This window comes from Prenolepis imparis, unplaced genomic scaffold, assembly GCF_030444845.1.
Source record: "Prenolepis imparis isolate NDT839.2.m4 unplaced genomic scaffold, iyPreImpa1.0 SCAF_13, whole genome shotgun sequence".
NCBI lineage: Eukaryota > Metazoa > Arthropoda > Insecta > Hymenoptera > Formicidae > Prenolepis > Prenolepis imparis.
In genome coordinates this window covers 12,112,031-12,130,213 of record NW_028141171.1, presented here as the reverse complement: position 1 = coordinate 12,130,213, position 18,183 = coordinate 12,112,031, and the positions used below count along the sequence as shown (strand labels likewise).

Genomic DNA, 18,183 nt, shown 5'->3' with positions numbered 1-18,183 from the left:
AAAAAGAAGAAAAAACATTTAAAGCTGCTGCATATCATCGATATGCTCCAGGAATAACATTCCGTCACCGATTCTTGTATTTCCCAAGCCTGCATTTCGCAACATCGAGCGTGTTTGATCCACGGGGACGTGTTTCCGGGAAGGAATCCCGGATACCTAATAGCGGCGGCAGTCTATCGGGAGCTCCAACAGGTACATGGCGCTGTCCTTCGGGACGTCGCGTACACAACGAGCGAAGAGGCCAACCCTTTTAGCGATTTTCTCACCCCCGGTCGTACACACCCAGCGCGCTGAGTGTACGGGGTGGGAAAGAGGGCAGGGGGCGCACACACGCACGGGAATTACTCTTCCTCCCCTCCTTCCTTTCCCTCGAGTCACGAGTGCGGAAACACGTGAGGTCTCCTGGCGGAAGGGTGGCACGCCGCGGGGGGGTTGTGCGAAACGGAGTCGATAGAGGGGGTGCTCGAGAATCATCGCCGTTGCCGGGCGTCGACAATTAGCGCGCCCCGACACAAATCGTTCCCTAATCCCGAGCTTATTTCCTCCGCGCTATTGAGCCACGGGCCGGCTGGAGAGTCCCGTAAAACAAGTATAAAAAGCGAATATTGCGTCGCTATTCATTGTTTCGTAGATTCATTGATTTTATTCCACAATATTTTTCCTTGTACGAACTTTGTAAAGAATGAACAGAGACTCAAGTATATATTATAGAAATAAGTACAATAAAAATTAGGATTGAAGGAGCAAAATAGTAGACATTTTATCATTATCGAAAATAATTTATCAACGTTTGTGCTTTTGCCAAAAGAAAATAAAAGCAATTGAATATATCGAACGGCAATTAAATATATATCGAAGTATGACACCCCTAACTTTTTGGCCGCACTATGTCGTAAAAAGGATTAAACGCCTGGCTGTATTCGCGCGCACGTTCACGCACACGTTCACCACGCTGTTGTACGCGCGTGCGAAGGTAGATGACGGGGAATATTTTCCATGGCGTGCGCATTCGTTATTCGACCGGTCGATGCCGAGTAATTGAATACGCGGCTTTTATACGCGGCCGAGGGTGGTGTGCGCGCGGCTCATGTACAAGGAAAGGAGGGTTGATTCTCTCTCTTTCTGTCTCTTTCTCCCTTTCTCCCTTTTTCCCTTTCTCCCTTTCTCCCTTTCTCTCTGTCTCTCTAGTGGGAGCTGTTTAATAAAGAGAGGGAGGCGCAAGGGTGAAAGAGAGAGACGGGGAGAGTTTAGCACACGGCTCGTATCGAAACACGTAGAACGAAGGGTGAATCGGCGACGTGGAAGAGAGAGAAAGAGAGAAGTAGCGAGCGTTGGGACTGAAACGGAGGGGGAGTGGCTCACTCGGTGTGTTCTGCTGTTCCGGGGTTTTATAGCGGCGGTCGGAATTAATGAGGGACCGTGTTTTCACGGCGACCGAGTGGCGGTGCAGATTTCATTTTACTATTTACCCCGAGGAATTTATTTGGCAACGAGCGGCGGGCAGGGTGCGGTACTGCCGGTGATTGTTGACAGGGGGGTGGACGGGTGCGCGATGGTGAGACACGACGCTATCGTTCTACCGGCAATCGTTAAAATTGCCACGATTTTAAATAATGCGTAAATCTTCTAACAGTTTTATTTTTAATTAACACAAGTTTTTACAAAGTTATCCTTTTAATTTCGACAACGTTGGAACATTTCTGGAAGAATGAGTTTCTGCTTCTCCCTTAAAAAAAAATAAGATATCGGTATCGTGCCAAAAATCAAATAGTGCAAACAAAACTTTATGCGACAATGCTTGAAAGTCGTTTTGTTCAAATAGTCCTTTAGTCATTCCCTTTTCCATTCGTTTTTTCACCCCCTTTTTCACTCCTGCTGTAACGGATGGAGTATGGTCATGGTGGTTGTCGTAACCCCGCTGGTGTGAGCGAACAAAACGTTATTAAATCGCAGATTCGCGTCACGTTTCACGATCTAACGAATTAATATGGAAATTCCAAAGCACCTTACGAACGAACGAACGAACGAACGAACGAACGAACGAATGAACGAACGAACGGCGTCAACGCGAAATCCCACAGACACCCCCGGGAGCAAAGAGATCGTGTCGCATTGGCGTCGACATCCTTATTCTACCTTTGTTCCTGGCTCAATCAAGTTTGTTCGATAATTTTAAAATCCGAATATCTTATATCTTATCAAATTCTACACAATGATGTAACACTTATATAGAAAATTACACTACATGTTTATAAAAAGAATCGATTCACAGTAGAGACGTCGATTGAAGGGTTCAGAGCAAGAGTGTGTGTAGTATACCCCATAATTTATAAAGTCTATTTAAAGTTGCATTTAACGTGAAGATTACAACTATTATAGTAATCATAAATAGTTGATCCTTTTTCGAACCTATTAATTTGACATATGGTTCATTATATGTACGCTGGCAAGGATGTTTATATAATTGTTAGTTTTCGGTTGCCCGATTGCAATGGTGAGATTCGAATTGATCGTACATAGACGTATAAATGTGGCGAGACTCTACGCCCATGATTACGGTCGTTGCGTTACCGGGACTAAAATGAAACGTATATTTGAGGTTAGGGCGGATCAGGGGTTGAAACCTGGCGGGCCCTGGAGTCGTTTATATGGTGATTCAATGGGGAGTGCTTGGCAAAATGTCAAGGGACTCGTAAGGGTGGCCTCGAGTTTCGGCGTTGGATCTCAGCCTTCCGCCAGCCACCGCCCTTGGCTGATGGTTATTCGTGCAAAAATTTCACGTTTGCGGTGTTTCGCGTGCGTTCCGTGAACGTTAAAGGAAACCAACCTTTCATAGTAAAACACCGACAAAGAAGCTTTCCAGGAAATTTTCTGAAAATAGAAAATTTATCAGCTACGCGACACGAAACGAAAAACTTGACGAAAGTATTTTTATATAAAGATATATTAATAAAATATTGAATAATCGTTATTTTCTTCTGTGCATTTTTAATGTCGTATATTTTTCCACACTTAAAATTATAAATGAATTTAACGTAGAGTTTTATTGTTTTTTTTTTATCTTTCAATGCCTATTAGAGATTTAACGCTAATCAACTAAAGCTTTCCATCGTTTGATTTATCATTGTGTTTTTGACATTGATTCGGTGTTGGATATAATGGGAGTGTCGAGTGGGGCGCGAGCAATTTAACGGCGAGATGCTTTCCAACCTTGATCCGAACCGATGAATCAACGGCTATTCTGGCGTCACATAGGACAGATGTCCATCCGACCGCGGTTGGCGGTGGCCTTTGTCAAGGCTGTATAGTTTGCACACGCTCGTTACGCAATGAAAAATATGGGTGAGTGGGTGGGTCGAACTCTGACAGTCGATTGTTGCTACGCGTGAACAATGCACGCGCATCGAGAAACAAAAGCGGATTGCGAGTGCGAAAGGTTACGCTGTCACGCGTACAAGAGATAGACGAAAAGTCAATTGGGAAAAGATGAGGTATCGATATTTTAGAAGAGGGTCATTAAATTCAATGCCAGGGAGACTGAGGATTCGAATCTGATCTGTGTAAACTTGTAAAATTAATCCCGAGATAAATGCAAATAGGAGAAAACAGAATCTTATCGCTATCCATCTCGCTTTGGCAGAATTCTAAATTACTGTTAATCGTCACGAAATTAAAAATTGAAAGTTGAAACGATACGCGACACAAGACAAGTTCAATTATAGCCTCGCTAAAAGGAATCGATTCCAGACTCTTCTTCCGTCTGTATCTTGTTCGGTCGCAAATCGATTGGAAACGGTTGGCGAATACAAATCGTCGGCACATATAATCCGCTTTCCTCGCGAACCGCAATTTGTCTTCTCGGCCCTTTCGTCGTTTTCTGTTAGACGCTGCCCTGCCCAGCCGGTCCTTCTCCCCTTCGGCTAATCCGTCGTCCCGGTTCTTCCGGCATCGATTTTTCACGCGAGACCCAACTTCCGTGCGGCCAAGGGTGCTTCATATGGGAGAGAAGGAGAGAGAAACGGAGAGAAATAGAAGGTTATGCGAGGAGTCAGGAGATTAAGTAGGAGAAGGTCAACCACGATCTGCCACGGAGGGTGGCCACGGTTGTTAGATCGTTCCCTTTCTCGCCGATACTTTATCTTCTCTTTCGTGCTTTTTCCTCTCTCCAGTTCTATGTATCTAGTGATCGTTGTATCAAAAAAATTTTATTTCAAATTTACAAAATTTTCGATACTTTTTGTCGCAAGTAGAGCAATAAGAAAGCATTACTCGAAACATTATACAAGATTGAAAGATTAATTATTTGTAATATTATTCAAATTAATTTTATTCGTTCATATCTTTTATCTATATACTTATATAATTCACGTTTTAGTATCACTATAGAGAATCTTATTTAATCTATCTTATTTAATTTCTACATATACATATAGTAGAGAAAATAATGCTTGCATTTTTAAACAAAATAAATTTTTTCTTTTTCTCTCCTTGCCTTTTGCTATCGGAAGGGCTAAAGGGAGAAGCAAGAATCGACCATGACGCCCTCTCCATCCGCGATTCTCTTCCCCAAGGGTGTTCTCGACTGGTTATCGAACGTCGACACGACAACCACCGAGTTACGGAATTACGTGAGATACTCGACCTGGAGTCTCATCGAATTATCGTGGATTTCACCTGTCCTTTTGCACTAACTTGTACTCAATGTCACGCTTCTTGCTAGCGAAAGTGTAGGATATTTGTATGCTTATGCGTATACATATATTTATGGCTCTATTTCTGAATAGTAAAACGAGAGATTTATCGGATAATTTTGTTGGCTCGTTATCTTGATCTCGATTTAATTAAAATAATTATACAATTTTTTTTATTAATATTGCGATGCGCTGGAAACTAATAATAATATTTATTTTTACGATTTAATTATTCCCATTTTTTTTTACAATTAATTAAAAAATTTGATTGAGACGACTTGTTTCTTGAACAAGCTTTATTTGTAAATACATCTTATGCAACATTAGAATCATCACTCTATTAATTTTTTATATCATTATATTGCAAGAGTGTGTACATTATTTCGAAAACGATTGTGACAAACTCCCAACGAAATAACATTTTTTTGCAAACCGATATCGGTCAACCGTGTACATGCTGTGTTATAGAGTCGATATAGCCTTCCGGTCCTGTCCATAAACTGGTAGCATCGTCGCCGGAAATTTAATACCGTCAACGACAACCCCGGCGTCTCGTCGTCGCTCGACGCGCATCGTATCGTATCGCGACGACAGGGGTGGTTGAAGAGAAAACTTTGCCCGGCAAAGGCAGCTCTCTCTCCCTCGAGTCTTTTTTTCAACGTTTTAATATCGAGGGGCTCACGCGGGGTCGCACGCGCGACACTCCCCAGCCTTTCTTGTTCTTCACCGCCATGTTTTACCCTCTGTATATACAGATGTACGCCTTGGAAAAGATCACCGAAGCCACCGCCTCTCGTGTCGAATTTCTCTCAAATTTATTTTAATTTTACCTTGTAATTGCTTGGTATAAAGTTACATCAGGAATTGTTCATTTTTATGCACTAATTTAACGTTTTTATTTCATATTATAATATATTTAATTTTGGAAGCAATTCTAACTCTACATATGTATACAGCTGACGGAATTATTTTCTACGTTAATTGGCATCAAATATTTTATAAGATAAAATGAATTTTTTCTAATGCTAATGTTTCTGTTTCTTGTTTGCATCAATCAAATGCGCCTCGGAGGAAGACTATAAGGGAATATAATTCTTTTATCATGTTGCATATCGATTTCTTCATTGATGCTTTTCTTGTCCACAACCCTCGACGATTACCTCGTCTTATAGACCAATACAAAGCCAACATACGCGATTAACATTTCATAAGATATACACGTGTGCCAACGGGAATTAAGTATATGACGGAGTGACTTTTTTTCCCCGGGGGTGGATTATACTACTCGTACAGCAACCGACCGATCGAGTGCACGTCGCGTAGAGTAAATCGCCCGACGATTTGCCGTTAAAAATAACGTTAACTTTCGCCTCGATAGCACGCGATTTCGCCGCAGCCGGCTATTATCGACCGCGTTATTTTTACTCTGAAAGCTAGACCGACTGCCACGACCTGTGTTAAGATTTCATGACGACATTCACCGTACACACGAGGACCATGACGTATACGAGAACAAGTATGCGCGAGGTATATCGTACACACGAGGACCATGAAAATTTATTCCGATAGCTTTCGAAATGACAAACACGATCAGCAGACTAACCGATCAAATGTTCGACGAAACCAGACATTTATTTCGGGTGTGTGATATGTTATGCTATCATAGTTCTGTTAAGAGTTCTGAGTTATTTAGAACCATAGGAAGGGTTCTTCATAATTTTTAGAAATAGATCCGGTCATTACGATAACGAAAATCAATTTAAAAAAATAGGGGTGCCAACTTCACAAATTTTTTTACACATCGAGTTCTAATAGTTTTGAGCAGAGTTTTAAGGTTCTTTTAAATAGTTATATAGTTCCTGATTATTTTGTGAAAGAGTTCTGCAATTTTTAGATAAAAAAACGTATCTTTGATATTGAAAGTATGTTTTTTTATCTCTATAAAAATTGCAAAACTCTTTCAAAAAATAATCAGGAACTATGTAACTATTAAACAATTTAAATTTACTCACCTCACGGTTGCTCCTTTGTTGCCCGATGCCTCCCCGGGCCTCCTTCTCGTACAAGTTTCGAAACACTTGTACTCGCGTTACTTTTTTTTCGTTCGCGACGCGCGGCGACGTCCGGGTTTTAGCTATCACAATCTTCGACGCGTTTCGGTAAAACGCGAGACTCGCGAGAGCTTATTCGCGCGCGAATAAAACCGAAGCTCCATTTTCGCGTCGCCGCTTTTTCCAAGATCCATTTTTGCAGGGACTTATCGAACGAAGATGATCAAGAGAGCGACTTGGCCGCGACGCACTCAAGTCGCCGAAGGACGTAGCGAGACGAACATTGAGCGCGATTCACGATCGACGAGATCAATTTCACGTGTGCGATCGCGATTACGATGTCGGTACGTGCGACGCGATCGGATTTATACGATAATTAACCGCCAAAAACGCTAATTAATACACTTCGGTTTTATTCGCGCGCGAATAAACTCTCGCGAGTCGCGAAACGCGTCGAAGATTGTGATAGCTAAAACCCGGGCGTCGCCGCGCGTCGCGAACGAAAAAAAGTAACGCGAGTGCAAGTGTTTCGTAACTTCTACTAAGAAGAGGCCCGTGGAGGCATCGGGCAACAAAGGAGCAACCGTGAGGCGAGTAAATTTAAATTGTTTAATAGTTTTATAGTTCCTGATTATTTTTTGAAAGAGTTTTGCAATTTTTAGAGAGATAAAAAAACATCTTTCAATATGGAAGATATTTTAAAAATATCAAGTTCTGGTGAAAGACGTTAGAGTTCTGAATCGTACTCGTTAAGACAAGAAAAAACGTGAAAACCGCATGGCTCTAACTAGTTTCCGAGATATCGATTTTTTAAAATTAATCCACTTTTACGAAACATTTTAAAAGTCACGAGTTCTGGTCGAAAATGCTGGAGTTTTGAATTGTACACGATAAAACAAGAAAAAAAGTGAAAACCGCATAGCTCTACCTGTTATAGTTTCCGAGGTATCGATTTTTTTTATTCATCGGAACATAGAAATTTTTCTACGTACCTATGTCAAGTCGACGTATGACATACGTCGAAAAAATATAAATCACAATCCTGTGTTTATTTGTAGATTTTGGTGTCGGACAAACAACCGCGACACATCTCTCTCTTTCTCTTTTTCCTTGTTTTTTTTTTTTCTCATCCTTGTTTGTGCTTCCTTTTCTTTTGGTCTTCTTCTCGGGCGTCCCTTTTCACGCGTCGCTTACTACCGAATCTCAGTGAGCAATTTCTACCCTGGGCACGATCTCCGTCAGTGTTTTACTGCGTATACCAAGGAAGTACCCCAGGGAGAAAATGGCGAGAAACCTGTCCCCTCTTGCTCGGTTGAATCATGTCTTATGCATAAAAGTGTTATGCATAAGACATAACCGCCGCGTGATGATAGCGTAGTGCTAGATAGAGCAGAAGAATACTCAGCGTGTACCATCCCTGATGTTTTATACGGAGGATCTATAAAAGTGTTATGATGAATCGCGCAAGATAGTTGTATTGCTCGGCAAATACCGACCGATTGGGAAAATGTCTGACAATTTTCTTTTACGACGCGCCAGACATCTTTCTAGAAATAAGATTAAAGTGTGGTTTTCGGTAACAAAGTCAAAGCAAGGGAAGACGCTAATAATAGTGTCCATCGTAATAAAATTGCACGAAATGTAATAATAAAAACGCGGATTTTTATTTATTTTTTTTTCGTACAAAAAAAAGCTACGCACACATCGCTTTGCATATAAAAATTGAAAATTGCGGGTTTAATGGCGGAATCAAGTTCCCTTTATTTACGGGAGGAAAATTTGAAGGGTGAATTCGTTGCATCTGTCATTACGCGTTATACGCGATTAGAATTTATCGAATATAAAAAAAAAATAAATAAAGACAGGCGATAAATATGCGGTAGCGGACGCCGCATCATGCATGTACACGAAACGCTCTAAATAATTCATGCTGCACGCGAGACATCAGAGGCGGTAGACGCGTTCTCGCGGTCCAATATTTCCACGATGCGGAGTCGCGCGATGCCCAGCGTCGCGACGCGCCGTCGGGTTCTCGTCGGGGATTTATGCGCCCGTCGCCGCGAAACGATACCCCGTTTATCGTAACGCGAAAATCGATCGAACGTTCGTCCCCTTCGTACGAACGAGAACGAAGGGACGGAGGAGAAAAAAATAGAGAGAGTTCCTGCCGGATGGTTGGAATTTTTATCCTTGTACGAGCGTCGGGACGGCAGACGACGACGACGACGCCTTCACCTTCGCTTTCACCTCCGCTTTCACCTCCTGACGTTCCTCTATTATCCTTCATGCTTGCCATCCGCGTCGATGGTTTTGTCAACTTTACAGGAATCGCTTTCCCCACCTGTTGTCTGCCTTTCCGGCTCTTATATTCGCGAGTACCGGCTATAAATTTTCATCGCGATTTTATGCTCTCGACGTAATTAAACGCGGAATAATTGAGAATCTGGACACGATTTATAAATTAAAAGCTGCGTGATAATAATATAATTATACATTATAAACATTTTCATTCAAGCTAACGCTTGAAAACTCATGAAAAATGTAATTTTTTAAACTGTTTATTTTTAAAATAAAATCTGCAGGATGTAAATTTAATAAAATCAGTTTGGAATATTTTTTTTGCTCCGCTTAACATACATTTAAGAATCGTTGATATGTTGTAGTATCTCTCTGAAAGAATAAAGTGGATAAATTTCAAATGCTTTGAGATAAATAATATATTTGCAGAGCATTGTTATTTAATATTTGCAAAATACATTTAATTGCGTTCCGTGAACCAGAGTATTATCGATAATATATTTTCTCAAGTATTTAATTCTCATTGCGGATTTATAAACGATTGTCTTCTCAATGATAGATCAATCTGCTGTTTTGCCTCGTGATATCTCTGCACTTGTAATGAACATTTTATTATCACGACCGAGATCCGTGACTCTCTAAACGATATAGAATGATGATCGCCTCGCTTCTCTCATTTTCGGCGATCCGACAATTATCTCTTTGTGCGTTTGGCACTCGTCGATTAATATCTGTCGTACGAAATTATAATTACTTTATCAGTAATATTAAATTGGCGCGCTTCTTCGGTAATGCGTACAGAGAATTTTCTTTGATCTGTTCATCAGCTTAATGCACTTTACCCCTTCATGCGCAGTCATGATCTCGGTATATTTGTACGCTGTGTTCGCTCACTGCATTTAAATAAATATTTTGTCATATTTTGTAATATCGCATTAAAAATACAATGAATAATATTTCCGTACAATTATAGCAGATTAAAAGGAATCTGCTGAATAAAAGCGTACCGTTATTCGACTCCGAGCATGGTCCGGAGACTTCGTGTTCTCAAGTACTCGGCGAACTTCCTGACGGCGAACTGTCGTTCGAGTCTTATACCGAGCCTTATCGCGCGAGCTCCGGCTACGCCCAGTCTTATAATCCCGAACACGGCATATAATGGCCCAGTAAACACGAATGGCAATAACTTCATCGCGCCGATGTTGCACGGCGAGGTGTTGCAGGTGACACGCGAGATGAAGCGATACTCTCGTTTATGCGCCGCGTGTAACGCGCCATTAATACGAACTTTCTCATGAGTCTTTGCGAGTTTGCACAGCTCGACGTAAATTCGCGAAATCTCGCCTTTATATCTCGCGCTTAATTCATGGAAATTTTCAATGGTTAAAGATCTCGATTCGACGCGAATATATTTTATTTATTATCTCTCAGTGTTGGAGTTATAAAAAAACGTATTCGTAGATCAATCTGTCATTCTCATATTTATTCAGTTATTATTATCATCTCCTCTTTTTTCAATCACCTAGATATCTCACGTCGAAAACTAGAAACAGTTAAAGAGAATAGCGGCGAATGAATTTTTCGCTAAAAAAAGGATCCATAACTTGAAAGATTTAACTCGGTGAGTGGATAGGAAGAAAGAAAAGAAAAGAAAAGAAAGAAAGAAAGAGAGCAGGTGCTATGTATGCGACATATCCTGTATATCGGAAGCGCTCGGTGAAAACACTTGGGTGTAAAAACAGAGTTAGCGGCGTAATCCGGTCGCCACCATCCCCGTCCACGCGCCATCTCGTCCTCTCGCTTCTTCTCCCGCATCCCCTTCGTCGTCGTCGTCGTCGTCGTCGTCGTCGTTGTCGTCGTTCTTCTCCCTTTGCTCTTTCGCGGGGAGAGAATGCCGTTGATGGGGTGTACCGAGAGAGAGAGAGAGAGAGTCGGCAGGGGACCGTAACGGGCCGCGCGCGCGGATTCAGGCTCTCTTCCTGTCTTAGTGGTGTGGTGTTACCATGGTAACAGACTGTAAGCCGCTTAACCCTCTCTCCCCTCTTTTTCCCTTGCCTCTAGTCTCCTCCTCTTTCGAACCCGACGGAATCCTCGTGGCATCGAGTCAACCCAACCCGCAGTGATACTCGTGGCAAAACGGGTGGTAGTAAATGTCGTTTTCCCCTCTTCTCCATGTAACCTTCTCCCCTTCTCTCTTCAGCCACCTTACCTTCTCCCCTTCTCTCTTCAGCCACCTTCTCCCCGCTTCTCTGTGACCAGGCACGTTTTCGCACCCTTGTTGGTAACGAGCGGGCGAGAAGTCCCTCGATTCGACGAAGAGAATATCTGTCATCGAGCGATCGCTTCTTCGTCAAGGACGTATCCAAACTGAGAGAGGAGGGATGATTAGCGTGATGGAATATCGTGAGAAAGACGGTAGAAGTAAACTAGCTACGTTAATCCTGATCGTATGCGAGAGAGGGGAGGAAGAGACTCGCGGTCGCAAGTTTCGGCGACAAAGTGCGCGAGCGGATTCTGGACGCGACATCTCGTAGTTTATTCAAATCAGAGGACGGGTGAGATGCTACACGAATGAAGAAACACCGACCGAGAGTCTGCGAGAACAAAGGAGAGAATGGCGAGAGATATATTCCACTGTTAAAATGAGAGCGTCATTTCCTTGCTAGGCGGGCGAACCTTTTCAGTGAAAAAAAATCGATGACGGATGTCTTTTTGTCTTTGCATTTAACGACCAACGTGACACGTGTTGTCGTCAGACTTACCAGAAAAGTTGTTGCCCGTTAACTTTTCCCAAGCGGATACCGCAACGTGGAAATCGAATGACGAAGAATGAACAATAGAAGCGGGAAAGAAGTTTGATTCTGGTTTTGCAGAAGAAAAAAATACAAAAATGATGAGAGTCGGGAGGAATGATAGCTTGGAGAAAAAGAGAGAGAGCTTGTAACAGCGCAAAGATATTTGCATTCGGCTGATGAAGAATTCAATAATGAACAGACTATTCGCTCGTTATCCGGAATTATCTCTTTGTTATTCTCTCGTTTTAATTAATTATTTAATTATTTAATTTTCACTTTAATTTTTATCGATTAAATCGAGACAATGCGGCCTTGATATTTGGCAAAATCTTTCTGAAATTTCTTCGGGAGACGAAATGCTTGAGATGCAATAATACTCTTCTCAATGTTCGACATTGTATGTTTTATCGATTTTGAAGGAAACTTTATTAGAAAAAAAAACGATTGAAAAGAAAGAGAAAACTTACATAGAACAAATGTCAAATGAGTGATTTGTAATTGAATCGCGCTTGTTTGAAAAATCTGACGAGCTATCAAAATGCAAAAGCAAATTTAAATTTAGTTCTGAAATCAGAAAAATTATTTAAGAGAGAAATAGAGAGAGATAGAAAATGAATTGAATGTACGTAAAGCGAAAAGGTTCTAAACTACATAAACTATTTATTTTATTTCCAAAAAATTTATCTTGATATTTTATAACAACTATTAATATTATTGTAAAATCACTATATTGTCGCGTCCAGATGATTTTAATTAGCCTATCAACCTTATTCAACTTTATGGCACAACAACCGGATGCCATAGCGCAAGATTGTGACTTTATATGCAGTATTGTTTATATGCAACGCAATGTCATGCTAGAAGCATAGAAAACAATGTCATGAAAATGCAATATACTCTGAAATGCATCACATTGGTGTCAAGAATGATGCCCTATAACACTGTTTAATTAAACCACAAAGTTGCACGTGGCATATTTTTACATAATAAAAAGTACGGATCAAATTAAGCATCCGCAATTCTGCATCCGCTAATTGAAAAATGTAATTAATAATGCGCATTAAATAACGCGGAATTAATTGTATAATATTCTTATTATAGCACTCCAGAAAATTAAATTTTTTTTCTTTTAATTTGATTTCTTCCACTCATCTCTCTATTTAAAAAAAATTTTTTATATTAATACTTTAGGATTTATTTGCACTTTACAATAATTTTTATTGCACTTTAAGTTATAGCTCCAGTTAAAGTTTAACTGATTAAGTTAAAACTTAAATTATAGTTTAATGTCTCTTTGCTTGCCGCGTATCTTTGCAATAAAAACAAAATTCTTTACCTTGCTTAATTATTATTATGCGGCATGTATATATTTTTGTTGAAGCTTCAACACACAATTTATAATGATGTCGAAATTAAAGTTAGTTTTACTTTGTCGATTATCCGATTCGCCTTATCGGTTGCGTAAACAGCAATTAATTATCGTTTGTCTAATTAACGAATACCGGTTTGCGCGCAACGGTCGACGATATTTTATTACCGGTTCGCTCTTCACCGTAAATCCTAATTATTGTTGCCATTACCGCGACGTAACGCGCATCGCGTTTTATCACTCATCACTTCCGCTGTAAAGTCAGAAATTCGAGAGAATAAATCGTATCGATCGTTCGATGGAGCACTTTGTTGATGACAGTCTCCTTATTACGGCTGGCAATCTCGGCTAAATGAAGTTAATAGCGAATTGGCTAATCTCTGATTATTAAATATTCTCTCTCTCCTTCTCCGTCCTCCCCCTTTTCATCTTCTTACACCATCACATTAACTGCTGCTTTAACATCTCGTCATGCAACTTTCTCGTAAGCGAGATCACGAGGAATTGGCAACTGTGATAGATGTACCAAGTTGTTATTCAAACAAAAGTGAATAATTTATTAGATTTTTGGAAATTTAATTCGAGATTTTAAATTGATTGACTATATGTATATATGAGCCCACAATAAGTGAGGGAATATCCATGGTTTGATATATCACTGCCTATGCGTGCCATACACACTCGTTGATACTTACTCCCTTTCTTGTCTACCTTTCGCCGCCCGCCTCGCAATTAATCTCCCACGAAGTCGATCATGCTCGGCCGACCTCCCCGGCGGGTCACGTCAACACGAGCACGACCTCCGACCCTGCGAGGAATTATGAGGCACGCTCGTTACCGAGCACGAGAAAGAGAATGCACGTGTGTAGAGACGACAGGCTCGCTCGTTAATCTTCGCTCGATAACGCCTCTTTCAAGACGAACGTATGAAACGTACATGTTATCAAAAGTTTGTTATCGCGAACTGAGATACATATGAAAGCCTCAGTGAGTGACGACATTATATATTTTATTTTATATATATATATATAGAATCTATGTAAATGACATCCGAGTTAATTGAATTTTCATTCAGGATAAGTATTTTTTTAAATCTTCACTAACCATATAATCATTTGAGAGACGTGACAAGTCGTGGCATTTTAATGAAATCATGTCCAATTCGCGACACGATGTATATATGTCAAAAGCAATCGACTTATCGGACAATCAAGGCCAAGAGAACATACATCCGTACATTTTAAGTTGAATTATGCGCGAGTGAATAATTTCACACGGACGCTGACCTCTTCCGCTCTCTTTTTCAGGTCTGCAGCCTGCCAGCACCAAAGCTCAGCCAACCTCGATTGGCAAGTCCCACCGACCTAGTTCCGGTGTACTACCTCAGGGTCACACCCCGGGACCTGGACCGGGCGGGCAGCAGAATAGCAGGAGTTTCGCTGCCGCCTTGAGGAACCTGGCCAAGCAGGCGGGCCCTGCACCTCAGGAAGAGGAACCCCGTGCCAGTCCGAAGAACCGGGCGCCGCCGCCTTTGGTCAGAGGTCCTTCTCCCGCTAAGGTGAGTAATTGCAGCGGTCACATGTCTACTTTATTCTTGTCTCGGCCTCTTTCGTTTTCGGCGCAGAAGTGCATCCGCTTCGAAACGCGAACAATGGCACCCTCCATCTCAGGTCCCATGATCGGAATAATAAGCGAGTGCTTAGGTACATAGTGAACGTGGTTGAGAAAAATCGTTGACATCGGTCGTTTCCGTCTTTCTTGCGACGTGAATAACATGAACATTTTTTTTTTTTTTTTTTTATACGGTTGGGTCGATGAAGAATGTAAATAAATGCAGAAGAGTGCAGGCGAGAAAGAGAAGAGGGTGCATATATTTACGCCTTTCGGAATTTTTTCAATTTATTGCTGCTAATAAAAAAAAATATGATTTATTTTATAATAAACGATATTACAATTTGCAATACATATGTGAGATTTTTACATGCTTTACGACGAAAAGGAAAGCGAGAGAAAGCGTGCGAGTTGTAAGACATCTTGTATATGATATTATGCGATCCGTTTCGAGTTCGCACGATTTTAAAGAATAATTGCTGAGAATTAACGTGTCATCGTCAAAAGCTAAAGTGCCGAGGCGGGATAAAGTTACTGATGCCAAACGGCGCGGAAAGAAAAGAGAATGTTTTGGGAGGCATGCGAATCAAACAGCTTCGCAAGATTGCGGAATGTCAAAGGCTCAAAGGTAGATCGAAAATACAGCCAATCTCGGTAACGAAATGAAAAAGGTGCTTACTCTGGCGGAAAGCGAATAAGGTAGCTCAATCCTGATAATCGGAGAGATCAAAGACCTTTTTCCTTATTCGACTATATCGTCGACGCTATTGCATTGCAAATGCGAGACTTTTCTAGCAATAAATCTGAAATTTTTATTGACAATCTGAATTAAGTATCCCAATTGAACGATATATTTCTAGTTTTATTGACAACAGAAAAGCGTTAAGTATTAATTGATGTTGTTACAATCTAAAAATATGCGCTAAATAAAAATTTTTTTCAAATTATCGGCAGAAATATATATATATATATATATTTTTTGTCATTATAACGGAAAAACATTGTGTAAAACCATAAAAGTAATCGTATGACAACGTTATCTGATTTAATTTGAAAATCTTAAGAAATCTGTCAGATTGATCTTTTTACACGGTTAATGTTTTTTATCCGCAATGATGAATTTTTTGCCTCCTCATCTTGGTGTACGCACGTTCTTCCTACCAATTTTTACGGCATAGTCATCCGAGCGGCAACTCATTGCCGGTTCAGTGCACGAATGCGTTACAACGCCCGACAATAAACTACGAAATCACTCGTAACGTCTAAGTGGCGGAAGATACTATAAGTTGAAGAAAATTTCAGGCCATTTGCATTGCTCCGCGCCTTTCAGGAAATCGTCTTGAAAACATTAACTCTAAGAGACCTGTCCTACTTTAGATTACGAATGTTTTTTCTTCACGAATCTGTATTTATGCATAAATGTAATTTTTTTTAACTCAACTATAACTCGATGATACGCGAAGCATATATAATTTGACATCTTTAAAATGATAATTGCGAGAAAAAGACACTATAATTAAACGTATATTTTATTTATTAAATTGCTCAATTATTGGGATAAGAGAAATGCATCCTGTTATCTATCACTAGTTTACTTGCATTAACTGAAAAGTATCGTTAAATTTGCTTTTACAGGAGCGATCGACGCACGAACGAAGACCCGAGGAGATTCCCTCCTTGTACACGACAACTGCCAGACCTGTTGAAACCAGCAAGCACAGTGTAACTGCCGCGGCTTCCGAATTACTGGCCCGTTCTGGTTTTCAGCCGTATCGGCCCGAGCATCATCCAGCCCATCCACCGGCATTTACCTTGGATCCCGCGACCTATAGCGCCTATCATCCCAGTCTCTATCCACCGCCGCATCTGCAGCACGCTTATAGGTAAGCAATATGGCCTTACTTCGATTTTGACATTTTCAAGAGAGAAGAGCAGACAATTTACGAAATGTTTTTTTTTTTTTTTTATTACTAATTTCTAGAAATATTTTTTCTTTGCATTTATCGAAGAGTTAATTATAAAGTTTAACAGATTTTGTGTTCTTTTTAATTTCAGATTAGAGGAACAGATATACCTGGAACGGTGTGGAATGATAAGACCGCCGTTGTTTCCTGGACTGCCGTCGTATCCTCTATATGGATTAAGATACAGTCCAGACATGCTTCCTCCGCCGCCCGCTTCGCTGGGCCTTATGTCTCCCGTGATGCATGAACGGTAAGTAAAAAATTCAGAAAGAGAGAGAGAGAGAGAAAGAGAGAGAAAGGGAGAGAAAGGGAGAGAGAATCAACGAGCAGTGAGAAATGTCGATTTTCTTCATTAATATCGCGATACGATTCTCTCATTTTTCAGACTGAAACTGGAGGAGGAACATAGGCTGCGACAAGCACGGGAGCAGGTTGCGTTGCGAGAGGAGGAGGAAAGGAGAAGAGCAGCGAGAAATTCTGCTCCCGCTGCCCCGGTACCCGCACCTGCACCTGCATCCGCCGATACTGCAGGTGAGCGAGTCGCTCCACCCCCCACTGCCTTTCATTAAAAAAAAAAGAAAAAAAAGAAAGAAAGCGTCGATCAAAGCGCGATCGTTTGTTAAGAAGGCGCGCAAGCTCTTTCTTCATTTCCTTCTTCCTTTCTTTTTCTTTTCCGCTGCGAAACTTTTTTTGCGGCGGCGTTGTCGTGATACATCGTGCGAACTGTCAAGTTTTTCTCATTCGGCCATACCCAGTTTATAAGTTTACGTAGCTAACATCTTGATGAAACGGTGTTGACGAGAACTCCGCTATGCTGAATCGACGATATCTGCATACGCGTTACTGCCCCGCGCATGTTGTTTCGTGTAATTTTAGCCCTCTGAGATCTCTGAATTCGCCAAGCGAGATTGTACTCTCAGCGGCGGTTGCGTCGTTGATTCGACGTTTGAACGACCTGTACTGCGAGCCAAAGTTCTTCAAAGTAGATAGACGAACTGGCGGCGCGAGCGAGGAGAAGTTGTAGAAATATAACTGTGACCCAGTGAGAGAGAATTCGAAAAGAAAGAACAAACAACATACTACGCTTCTAATTTTAATCTAGATTTAACGAGAGTCATATATAGTTATACTCGTTTCTTACGAAAGTAGTTGATATCTTTTAGATAAGCACACAATTTGATGCCCGAGCAGGTCTAAAGATGGGATAAAAATATACACTGCCAGCGAATGTTGAACGTTAAATAACGAATGCGAATTTTTGGAAGAATGTGTGCGAACAATTGCGAATAAAATGAAACGTTATATGAACGGTTCGCTCGTAGGGCAGTGCATCAACAAAAAAAAAATTCAAATAAATTTAATTTAATTTCGCATTCGCTTAGTGTTTGTTGTCGTTCGCTCGGT

The 18,183-nt window shown here is 40.9% G+C and overlaps 1 protein-coding gene and 1 long non-coding RNA gene across 3 annotated transcripts in view; one reads left to right on the top strand and one right to left on the bottom strand.

Annotated features, from left to right (window-relative positions):
* Positions 1-18,183, bottom strand: part of LOC145944505 (uncharacterized) — a 161,268-nt gene that overhangs the window by 114,946 nt on the left and 28,139 nt on the right. The window lies entirely within an intron of this gene.
* Positions 1-18,183, top strand: part of Px (MAP7 domain-containing protein plexus) — an 86,610-nt gene that overhangs the window by 61,694 nt on the left and 6,733 nt on the right. For both annotated transcript variants that reach the window (XM_083052852.1, XM_083052853.1), the window contains exons 9-12: positions 14,512-14,762; positions 16,451-16,698; positions 16,871-17,029; positions 17,165-17,310. In XM_083052852.1, coding sequence (XP_082908978.1) covers positions 14,512-14,762; positions 16,451-16,698; positions 16,871-17,029; positions 17,165-17,310 — 804 coding nt within the window. The remainder of the gene's footprint in view (positions 1-14,511; positions 14,763-16,450; positions 16,699-16,870; positions 17,030-17,164; positions 17,311-18,183) is intronic.